The sequence below is a fragment of the Acipenser ruthenus genome, chromosome 28, assembly GCF_902713425.1.
Source record: "Acipenser ruthenus chromosome 28, fAciRut3.2 maternal haplotype, whole genome shotgun sequence".
Lineage (NCBI taxonomy): Eukaryota > Metazoa > Chordata > Actinopteri > Acipenseriformes > Acipenseridae > Acipenser > Acipenser ruthenus.
The window spans coordinates 25,627,008-25,638,567 of record NC_081216.1 but is presented as its reverse complement, the minus strand read 5'-3'; the positions used below and the strand labels follow the sequence as shown (position 1 = coordinate 25,638,567).

The following is an 11,560-nucleotide window of genomic DNA, read 5'->3' as shown; positions in this document are numbered from 1 at the left end:
TGTATAACCTTCAACCTGCTCCTAATGCTGTCAAAGTTCAACCACACCACGTGAACGTTGGAACCAGTGCTCTGAGTTCAAAAATACCTACAATTATTGAAACTTAAATATAAAGCAGCCGAGGTGATTTTTGCATTTTTTTAAAAATGAATCCAAATAAATGGCGGATTGGGTTGAAGCAGTGGTAGTAGATGTGGTCTCGAAGATATCATGATTTCAATTGTTTGGCGTCCAATCTAATAATGGACTGTGCTATTATTAAATTGGCACGATGTTGTGATCAAACTCGCAGTACGATTTTTTAAAAAAAATATATAATTTGTTATTTTATTTGATGAATCATCGGGTTGTGCAGTTGTTCAGAAACTTTATTTTTAAATGTAATCCACAAAACAATAAAGACAAGTCAGGGGTCTAGGATCCACAACCACAATTGTCATGGCTACTAATATAACGAGACTATTTCAGTTCAAATCAATGACCATTGCAGCAGGACGAATGTCTGTTTAGTTTGTTTTGCTACCTAATGCATTTCTGCTAGTGCTTCTTGGACATGCGCGTCCCAGTAGTACATGTATTTTCGGAGCCTAAAAAATACAATAACTTAATGGGCGGGGCTTAAGCAATGCGGATGACGAATTAGGGCACGGCGCGCAGTATCCAGGAAGTCAAGCTTTTGAGCGAGCAAAAAAACTAAAGTAAAAAAAAAAAGAAAGTGTTTCAGTTTTCGCTGCTTAACTGAGCCAGGCACACATCGGGAACATGCAGTGGAAAGAAGACAAACAAGTAAGTTACCGGTAAATGTTTAATGCATACAAATTGTAGGCATATTTATGAACTCATATTTTGTTTGTCATCGCTACCAAGCGGTGTGCTGGGTGGGTGTGTTGCAGCTTTTTTGTACAATTTAGTGTAATCCAATACTGAAAAACACACACACATTTGCCCGAGTTTTTCTTTCTTTTAATTTTCATCGATTGGCCGCTAGTCCAACGATTTAGCCTGTATAATACGCTACCAGTTCCTATTTTGACAGTTAACCAAAAGGCTTAAACATATGGGTGTATTTTATTAGGAGAATGCAGCACAGGATAATGGGCACTGTTAAAACATTTGAATGTATTCCTTCATTTCACATGAAGGTTGATTCAATAAGAGGTAGGATTTGAATAGGAAGAACTTCAAAAGGATGCTGTTTTTCATTGCAATAAAATATCGATTCTATAAACCAACGATTCGCTTAAGATGTTTCCCCCTCCCCTCCCCACACATATTCAAAATACAGGTATATATGTAATAATATCCATGTTATCTGCTATGTGTGTAGTGCCTGGTGATTTACAATATCATGATTCTGATAGCTCAGCTGTTATATTTACACCCCTGGCTGTGTAATTACTGTACTAATAGTTATTTACTTGAAATAGTGCTGCCATCATGGACATGGGCACGGACATGGGCACGGAGACAGGCACGGGAATGGACATGGGCTTAGACAGGGATTCCTTGGACATCCTGGACAAATGGATCAACTTACAAATGACCCCACACAACAACCCAAAAGCCTTTCGTTCATAGATGACCAAAGCAACTGGGACATTATAAAAGCTACACAGTAAGTTCTTTTTGTTTCTGTTGTTAGTGTGAGATTAATATGTCTTTGGTGTCGATATCAGAATGTTGCACAAAAACCCCAAGACTGTTTGCTTTTATTGATAGAACACAGTTGAGTGGGATTGTAGTGTGGACAGCAGTGTTGTTTTTTTTGTTTTTTTTTAAGGTATGGGGCCCTGGAAAGGTGTAAGGAGCTTGTGGAAGCTGGTTATGATGTCCGACATCCAGACAAAGAAAATGTTTCTCTCCTTCACTGGGCAGCTATCAACAACAGAGTGGACCTGGTCAAGTAAGCGTTTTAAGTCATGGTTGCATTGCCTTTTTACCAAGCAAGTGCTTTTCTTTAACCACACTAACTAGCAGTACAGTAAAAGCAGGAGGAAATACTGTGTTCTTCAAACAGATACATCTGAATTAAAACATTGCATTTGTTCTTTGCATCTAACAAGTATTTATCAAGAAGTATATGAGGTATTTGACAGTGCTGGGATATTTCTTAAAGACATTGGTTATGTACTTTTTTTTTTCATTGGTAAATCATCTGTTATGTTAAATGTAAATAAACAATATATATTTGTCGTTTGTGTTAATCTTACACATGTTGCTGTGCAGGTATTACATTTCCAAAGGTGCAATAATAGACCAGCTGGGTGGAGATTTAAATTCAACTCCTCTTCACTGGGCTGTAAGGTAAATATTATTCCTTTTGTGCATCCCTTTGGGGTTGCTTTGGATTGCTCAGGTTCTCATTGCCATTGGTTCTGTCTGCTTTTAGGTTGTTAAACTACCTCAGGGATGGAAACAAGACTCATGTTGCATAGCAGTTTGAACCATTCCTGGTTTTACTCTGATTTTACAAAGACACACCTACGCTTGTTACCAATACAGTGTGGCTAATGAAGCTCATAGTAAAACCTGGAATGGGTCAAACTGCTATGCAATAATCATTTTTCTGACGCTTGTCGTAACCGTAACATTCAGGTGTAGTGCTGGCCCCTTCTACTTAATGATCCAATCATTTCAATGAAATAGGGCATTGTTAACACACAACATCTTTAGCAAACATTGACATGTGAGGATAGCTGTCCGATCAGCAATTAACAATGAGCTGTCCAGCGAATCAGATCCATTCCTGGTACTGTTTTGCTCTTTGGTTTTAATGCATGTTTTTTCTTTAGGCAGGGTCATTTATCCACAGTGGTCGTGCTGTTGAAATACAGAGCAGACCTTGCACTGGTAGATGGAGAAGGGTTTAGCAGTATTCACCTGGCAGTCCTGTTCCAGCACATGCCCATTATAGCTTATCTTCTTGCAAAAGGGCAGGTAGGAATTTGTTATGAAGAGTTTATTGCTGAATTATTGTTGAGTAAAAATATCAGTAAAGGTTTTTTTGTTTGTTTATTTGTTTTTTGTAATTAATTTAATAAATATTACAATCCAGATTTCCATATGTAAATAATCTTATGTCTTATTGTGTATAAATGGTTGCATTTTATATGTCTGCAGGATGTAGATATGCCAGATATAAATGGACAGACACCTTTGATGTTAGCAGCTCAGAAAATCGTTGGGTAATTATTCATCTCTGTTTATTTCAGTGTAGTTTTATAGTATGTTGATGTTCGATCTCTCTGTGGAACCAGTACGGTATGTGATAAAACATAATTACATATTCTACATTAAGAGCAAATCTTCTTATTTTTTAATGTGCTTGGTAAGATTCATTGCGGCATGCACACCTTGAACACCTTGGTGCATATTTGTCTTCTGCTCTGACATTAAGGTCACATTAGGAAAGACCATTCAGATATGAGGGATCTATCTAGCCTGAGCAATTCAACCAAGACTGAAGCATTGAATTAATGTGTTTTTTATTAGAGGCACTGTCCACAGGGTGAAGTTATGTCAGTCTAGTCAACACTGTGATCAGGAACCAAGTGTATCAGAGTACAATTGTCTTAATTTACAAATTAAAACCTGCAAATCTAAAAACAACAGTACCTTTTTTGATTAATAAATCAAATTGACCTTGCCTTTAGTGATGATCGTAATCACATTAAGATTTTTGCTCGCAAGGATGTGTTATTTTACCACGGTGTGCCTTTTAGTTTCTGTTTCTTGAGAAGCCCTGTGCATTATCAACTTTCAGCATTGGCTCTGCCTTCATCTATACTGTTCTTGTTTCCCCCCCCCCCCCAATATTTGTAGACCTGAGCCTGCTCACTTTCTCCTTAAGTTTAATGCTTCGGTCAGTGCCGTGGACAAGGTACACAAAAACACCCCTCTGCACTGGGCAGTGATGTCAGGCAATGGCAATGCAGCTCATTTTCTATTGGAAGCAGGAGCTGATGTGGATGCCCAGAATGCAAAGGTGAGGCGTGATTTGCTCACAGTCATACTCATGTAATCATACAGGGAGAATCAGCATTGCTTTAGACACATGTTTCATGCCCTCAATGTGACTGAATGTTAAAACAATTTCACCTTTTTGCAATGATGGGTAATTAAGATTCAATCGTAAACAGCTGTGTGTTCATTTGCATTGTGTTTTTTTAATAATAATACAGTGGAAAGAGGTCGGTGTTCATGAGTTTTAACGTGGGAGCATTACTCAGTTATGTGGTATTTGGTATGTGACCCTGGAATAATGTGAACCATTTTAAATTTAGGGAGAGACTCCTCTTGATCTTGCTCATCAGGTTAGGAACCCTGCACTGATTCACATGCTAACACAAGTGAAACATGAGAGAAGCAACGCCAACATGATGTTTTTCAGGAGATTGCAAAGATACAAGGTAGGTTCATCATTGAGGAGTACAAATGAGACTAAACATAAGCAATACAGGCACTTGCAGTGTTTGACAAATGCATACAACAAATCAGGACTAATAGTCTTTTCGAGCAGTTACTGTTTTGGTTTGTTATCCTAACAGAAAAAAATATATATATACTTTATAATGTATGTACTATTTTTCAGTGTATATTACAGCATAAATGCTCGGTCATAAAGTCAACTGAAATCTAACACCTTTCTGTTTTTGCTGCAGGATTTGTTTTTTTTTATTTTATTGGGTTCAACAACCAGCAGTCCTATCAACCTGTTAAATAATTTAGTATTTTTAAATAGCTTTGATGTTCTTAATATAAATTGGTGTGACCTAGATATGGTGTTCCCTGCATGCTATTCTGTCACTGAGCATTAGCCAGTTCCCATTCATAAAGAGCCTTCCTTTCATTATTATTTCACAAAGGTGTTAATCACAGATGGCTGTTGGGCTGGTAAAGGATAAAGTTGCCTGGACTTTCTTTGGATCATTCCGATTCTTCTACATTCGTCAATAATGAGTCAGCCTTGCACTTAATAGCGTTAATAGTCATACTTTGAGTGGAGTTATCTTTCCCATTGCCTTTTTTCTGCTTTGTTAAACCACTGTTGGAGATTAAGGAAGGCATGAAAACCAGATAAAATACGGTTGTTTATAATTAAGGATCATTCACTTCTGTCTGTTTTTTAATTTGTTTTATAACCTGCAGTTCCATTTGGTCTTGCTGTTTTGCATTTGTGTGCTGTGGGGAATAGGATTCATAGCTGACATGAATTCAGAATCTTGGTTACTTAAAGGAACTCTCTTTGCCTGTATGTATGCGGTAATCCATCTTGTTACAAGGTTAGTAAAGGGTTGTTGTTTGGGCTAGCATCTGCTTGTATTTGTGTATTCATACAGTACATGCCATGCTTATGTGAATAATGCAAAAGGTTGTGAGAGAAGTTTGCCTTCCAGCCAAATGTGGGTTTTCAGCAAAACAGTTGTAATTTTCATTTACAATTTTCAGTAGTTCACTGATGAGGGCATTTTTCAATTTTTGATTTCAGCCTGAAAACAGATTGAATGTAAAATACTGTCTAATCTTCTTTTTCAGTTTGTCATTAATACAAGATTGATTGTACTTTATTTTGATTAATTGTGAATTGGCTTTTCAGTTCAGCAGGTGTACTTGCATAGTAACCTACATTTAAAGCATGTATGACTAGTAAATTTAAATAGATTCTGCCCTGCCTGAGATCTAATATCACGTTTGTGTAGTGAACAATAAAGCAAAGTGATTACCAGCAAAAATCAAAAAGGGTCACTCCCTTTGTTTCCTAGTCAACTTTCTCATTCAGTTGGTAAACATTAAAGAAAGTGACCACAAGGGGGCAGTGTATAACTGAATTCTCGTACTGAAACCAGCTAGTGAATGTTTTCATAGACGAAGCTGTGAAGGTTTTCTTTATATATTGTGAGTAAATACAATAAGAACAGGGTAAAAGATGATTTAAATGTGTGTGAGGAGAGTGTAAAACTGCTGAAAAGTAACCTACATTCTTATCCCGTCAGTGGCATGCATTAGGTATGGGAATAATGTAAGTGTCACCATGGCATGTCTTGATCTGCATGGCATTGCTACAGCAGGTGTTTGATGGCGTGTGTAATAAGCAGTGAATACAGTACCTGGTGTCTGTTCACAGGCGCTTCATGGGATCTCAGGTCCAGTCCTTCTTGCCTGCAGCTCTTCTTCTGGCCTCGCTGTTCTGGATGTTTGTGACTTGGTTCGTTTTGTTCCTGCAAGATATCCTTTTACTGTGTTTGAAAAGCATCAGTAAATTTAGTGATCTTAACAGCGGCAGATCTAACACTGAAATGATTTGTTGTCAGGAATGTGTTTTATTAAACTTTAAAGAACATGCCAACATTATGTTGGTCCAGTAAATCAAATAGTATCATGGAACATATAGCCTACACGTTTAACATGCGTTACAGTGCTTTTGAGTGTGTTTTTTTAAAGACATCCATATTTCTTTCAGATATAAATGGAAAGTACTTGAAATGTCAGTTTCATTGAAATCCCCATAGCAACTGAAATCCCATTGTGGATTGAACTGAAACCATCAAAGACTTGCCTTGGGCATATAAGTAAAATAAATATTTTTTTTTCCCCACCCATACTGATTCCTTTTATTAAAATGATTTTGTTTGAAATTATTTTCGCCTTTGTAATATAAAGTTGATCATAATTATATTGACTTGATCATAATTAACAAAATCCTAAATGGTTAAGAAATTATTATAATTTAAATTCATATTTTCAGCTTGTTGTTTTCAGCAATATTGTAACAAGGGTTTTTTTGAGACAGAATGACTTTACATTCTTCATATTCAGTGCTGGCCTCTCAAAGTCATGGAACAGGGTTTTTATTTGATAATATTTATCCCCTCTTGACATCATTTTGTTTTTTAAACAAGTCAGGCCACTTCAGCACTGCTCATGATGTTTATTTTATGTTATCTGGTCTGATACTCTTTCATATTAAAACGGGCTACAGAAACTTGCTTTTTAATTAACTTTCACAGTGAATAATAATTAAAGATAGCTTGGCTTTGGGGAATTACAGATAATGGAAATGTTAGCAGCATGGGAGTTCTATTGATGTGACACTTCATTTTTGAACGCTGGCAGTTATATAGTCATCAAACCAAGAATATAGTATGTTCCAGAAAGCAAACTGTTTTACAAGACATTACTTAGTAGGATTACTTGTAAAAGCTGTTTTACCGGATGAGGTTGTATATTAATATGTATAATTGGCATGTCCCGTTAGCTTATGTGTACTGTAATATATACTATATGTGTCGATGTCTCGTAGCTGACTATATTGTAGATAGTTGACTCACTATAAATAACATTAAAATTAAAATATTTTACCTGTCTCATATTAAGATTTCCGGTTCTAATTTAAGTAAGAATGCTGCTTTTCTAATTAATTAAAAGTATCTTAAAGGAAGCTGTGATAGAGTAGAAAGACTGCTCTGGGTAAGTTTTTTTTTTTAATATTCTGTAGTCCTTCCGTTTAAGTCATAAACACAAACCCGTAATATTCTGAGACTACAGAATATGGCTCATGTGGAAGTCTGTCAGCTGCTTTAAATATCCAAACCATTGCTCTGCCCTATAGTATTTTGAGGTAGTATCTCTTGTACGTTCGGTATTTTAAAGATAATCAAACACACTGTAAATTCCTTAACATGGAGATCACATCTGTCTGAGCCAATTTTCCAGATCCCCTTTACCGTCAATCTTACAGGACTCCTGTATTTCTATTACAAAAGCTGGAGAACAGACCCTGGGTACATCCGAGCCACAGAAGAAGATAAGAAAGAGGTATATTATTGGGTTTTCTACAGTAATTTCTGTTTGCATAGAGTAACGGTAATATTGGGAACCTACATGGTTATATGCGAGCATTTTAAACTTTGCAAACTGGCATTTAGTTCATTTTAAAGTGTGTTTCATTTTACAGGATCCTTACATACAACCAAATAGACTTTTCTTAAAGCTGCTGGGAATTCCAGAATGAGATGATCCTTTTAAATAGTCCTTGATTTTATGTTTTGTAATAATAGCTGCTTTGTACAGATATGCCAGTGACACCTTCTGATCAACCACTGCTTGTTTTTTCCTTTTTTTTGTTTTATAGAACGTTATCACTCTTGCAGAGGCAGGCTGCCTAGAACTGGGTATCTTTTGCAGCTCATGTCTTGTAAGTGAAGTAAAAAAAAAATAATAATAATTACTATCAGTCCAACCCTTTACAAAAAAAACAAAACGATTTGACAACACACGTGTATAAAACCATATTTTGAAACTTACAGAAACCTACTCGGTTGTGCTTTCTGAAATGTCCGTTGCAGAAAAATACCATCCTATCAATATATTTTTTTACTTCCAGGTGCACAAGCCTATGAGATCAAAGCATTGTTTTGCATGTGACAGCTGTGTGGCACGACATGACCATCACTCTCTGTGGATTAATGGCTGTATAGGTAACTATGATGATCACGATTTTTAGTCAGTTTGTGAAGGATGAAGGAGACAAAATCTAGATATTATATTAGTATGTGGGCAAAAAATAAATGTAAGATAAATCATTATGTAGTGGGGGGTTAGCGCAGTGGGTTACTGGCCTCATTTCAGGAGGACTGTGTGTTTTATGATAAGTTTCACTCTAAATGTACACGTTTTCTAATCACTTCGGTGTGTTGCTGACTGCTGAGAAAAAAAAAGAAAAGTAACATGCTGTTTTAATGTTCTTGTTCAGGTGCTGGAAATCATCGCTATTTTTTCGGATTTGTGTTTTTCCTCTCGCTTGTTGGAGGGTGGATGTTCTATGGGACCATTGCGTGTAAGTATTTCATTTTATGGGGAGAGCTTCTATAAAATATAAAGGTGTCCCATTCATCTAGTAAACGGATTAACAGCCAACAGTGACAGGACCTGTGTGTGCGATTCTACAACCAGGTTATCGGTGACAGAAAATACATGCAAACTGATAGCTTTTGTAGGGCTATGTATTTGGTTATATTCCCAAAACTTCTGCCAGGGTGGTTCTTACAGGTTTCTTAATACGCTGCAGAAAAGCTTAGGAATGTCTAGATACACTGGTGTACCAGTTTGTAAGTGTATATATAGAACAAAATATGGACAAACTAAATGAGAAACCGGACCAAATGCTTTTTAATAGCTGTATGTTGGCTCCCATTTTCCACGGCCTGCAGTCCTTATCCAATTCCCTTTTATGGTCTCGAAATGAGCTACTGTAATGAGTTTGCAAAACATGCAAAAGCTCTTGTCCCCAGATATAAAGGCATGTTCTCTTATCACCTGACAAATGTGCCCAGGGGCAAACTACTGTAATACTTGTTTTACAGATTGGTCATCTCACTGCCCTACTAACTATCAGGAGGATGGCGTGTGGGGATTTGTGTCTCAGATCGTTTGCTGTTCTCCCTGGGTGATGCTTGTATTCGTTGTAGTTTTCATCCATACCTCATGGTCTTCTCTCCTGCTATTGACACAGCTGTATCACGTGAGTGCTCACAAAAAAAAAAAAAACACTATTGTGTATTGTTGTATAGCTTTTTATTGAACTCAATTATATTTATTTTTGTTGTATTGTATTTATGCTACATTATTTCTTTTTTTAAGATAGTACGGTACAAAAAATGTATAGGTTTTATAAATTGGTCAATTTTAAATGTTTAAAAGTAATTGGTAAAGGAGTATATATAAGGTGGATCTATGAAGTACGCATGTTTGAAAATTCATTCATTAAAGTAAAATGTTGAACCCTTTATTTAAGTCATAAAGCAGTCTTTAGGTAAGCGTGCTGTGTGGTAGGATCTCGAGACAAAGGATGTTTTGCATCTAATTAAGTGTAAGGTTGTGAGCCAGGGTCTTCTCTATTAAAATATAACAATGCTGGATTCATCTTGGATAAGGAGTTTATGAAAATAATAGTCTGATTAAATGAAATGTAAAACCATGTGTATCATTTTATCTGCAGATTGCTTTCTTGGGTTTGACTGTAACTGAAAGATTAAATCTTTTGAAGCGTTTAAAAAGGTCCAGGCATGCAATTTCAATAAGGCAAAACCCATACAAGTAAGTCTTTGCCTTTACTGATTCTTAACAAACTTATATATTAACGAAAACTGCAGTAATGTGTTATTTTATACAGCACAAGTATACTGTCTCCTTTCACTAATAATACTATAGAGCTGTTAATATACTGTGTGTTTGTGGACTTAATGGGAAGTTTACAATGTAATAATTTTTAAATTCTTATTATTGCTGTTATTATTATGTGCTGTTTTTAAATAATATTTTGTTTCTTTTCTTTTTGTTTTATTAGTTTGGGTTGTTTCAAGAACATTGTGAATTTCTTCCAGTTGAGGTGCTTTGGCCTGTTTAAACCAAACATCGTCGATTGGACTCAGCAGTACAGTGTATCTGTTCACTCGCAACAGTCAGTGCCTGGTGACTTGCAGGCAGTGTAAAAGGTTTATTGGTTTGGTAAATGATTGTAAATTCTAGACATTACAGCTATCAAAATTGCATTGCATATATATATATATATATATATATTTTTTTTTTATGTTGTCAGTTGTTATATGTTCTCTTGCGATGATTTAAGACTAACGAGAATGATTCCCTGAATATGTTTCCTGCTTTTGTATGATTAGTGAAAATAAGATTGAACATGCTCTTGATCACTAATGTCTAAGGTTAAAGAAGTCTGCAATAGCTCACCTGGTAAAAGCACAGCCGCACGGTGTACAGGGCGAGTCATACAGCGCAGGTTCGCGTCCTGGCTGTGTGGAGTTGCCGGTCTTCACTGGGGATTTTGAAGGGGACATCGCATTGGAACTGGCACTCCCGTGGTTAATGGAGGCAAAACCGGCAGGCTGCTTCTCCTTATTGCGCTACAGTGAACCCTGCTAGCAGGAGCCCAGTGAAGGGAAACAATTATTGGACTTTCTAAATTGGGGAGAAATAATTGGGCACAATAAAAATAAAAAAACAGATTGCAATAAAAACAAGATTTTATAAAACATACACAAGTCATCATTGGTTTGGAACCCCCTGTGTCCCAGTACTTTTACCTTACCTTTATTGAGGCGTATAGTGCAGTCTGTACAATATTCTTTGCAATATAGATATGCCTATGGTTTGTGCTGTTAGAATCTGTTTGGATAACTTTTGACGTTAAATATTTTGCCTGTTCAATGTGAACTGTTTTCTGTACATTTTATATTTTACTAAATTTTTGAAAAAATTAAGACATTAAAACCTTCTAATGGTTCCATGTTCTGCATTGTGTTTTCTGTGTATTTGGACCTTAGAAAGGGGTCACAAATGGAGATTAGATAAAGGGGCATTCAGAACAGAAAATAGGAGGCACTTTTTACACAGAGAATTGTGAGGGTCTGGAACCACCCCAGTAATGTTGTTGAAGCTGACACCCTGGGATCCTTCAAGAAGCTGCTTGATGAGATTCTGGGATCAATAAGCTACTAACAACCAAACGAGCAAGATGGGCTGAATGGCCTCCTCTCGTTTGTAACCT

At 36.4% G+C, this 11,560-nt stretch overlaps 1 protein-coding gene across 1 annotated transcript; it reads left to right on the top strand.

Moving 5' to 3' along the window:
- The first annotated feature begins 1 nt into the window (after nucleotide 1).
- On the top strand, nucleotides 2-11,303 carry LOC131701956 (putative palmitoyltransferase ZDHHC13). Its single transcript, XM_059003039.1, has 17 exons — nucleotides 2-786; nucleotides 1,428-1,615; nucleotides 1,781-1,903; nucleotides 2,227-2,304; nucleotides 2,793-2,937; nucleotides 3,121-3,185; nucleotides 3,823-3,985; nucleotides 4,284-4,409; nucleotides 5,149-5,282; nucleotides 6,125-6,227; nucleotides 7,693-7,815; nucleotides 8,132-8,194; nucleotides 8,384-8,477; nucleotides 8,753-8,836; nucleotides 9,363-9,520; nucleotides 9,998-10,095; nucleotides 10,346-11,303. The coding sequence occupies exons 1-17, from the start codon at nucleotides 763-765 to the stop codon at nucleotides 10,488-10,490; spliced, it is 1,914 nt and encodes a 637-aa protein (XP_058859022.1). The 5' UTR covers nucleotides 2-762; the 3' UTR covers nucleotides 10,491-11,303.
- The last annotated feature ends 257 nt before the right edge of the window (nucleotides 11,304-11,560 follow it).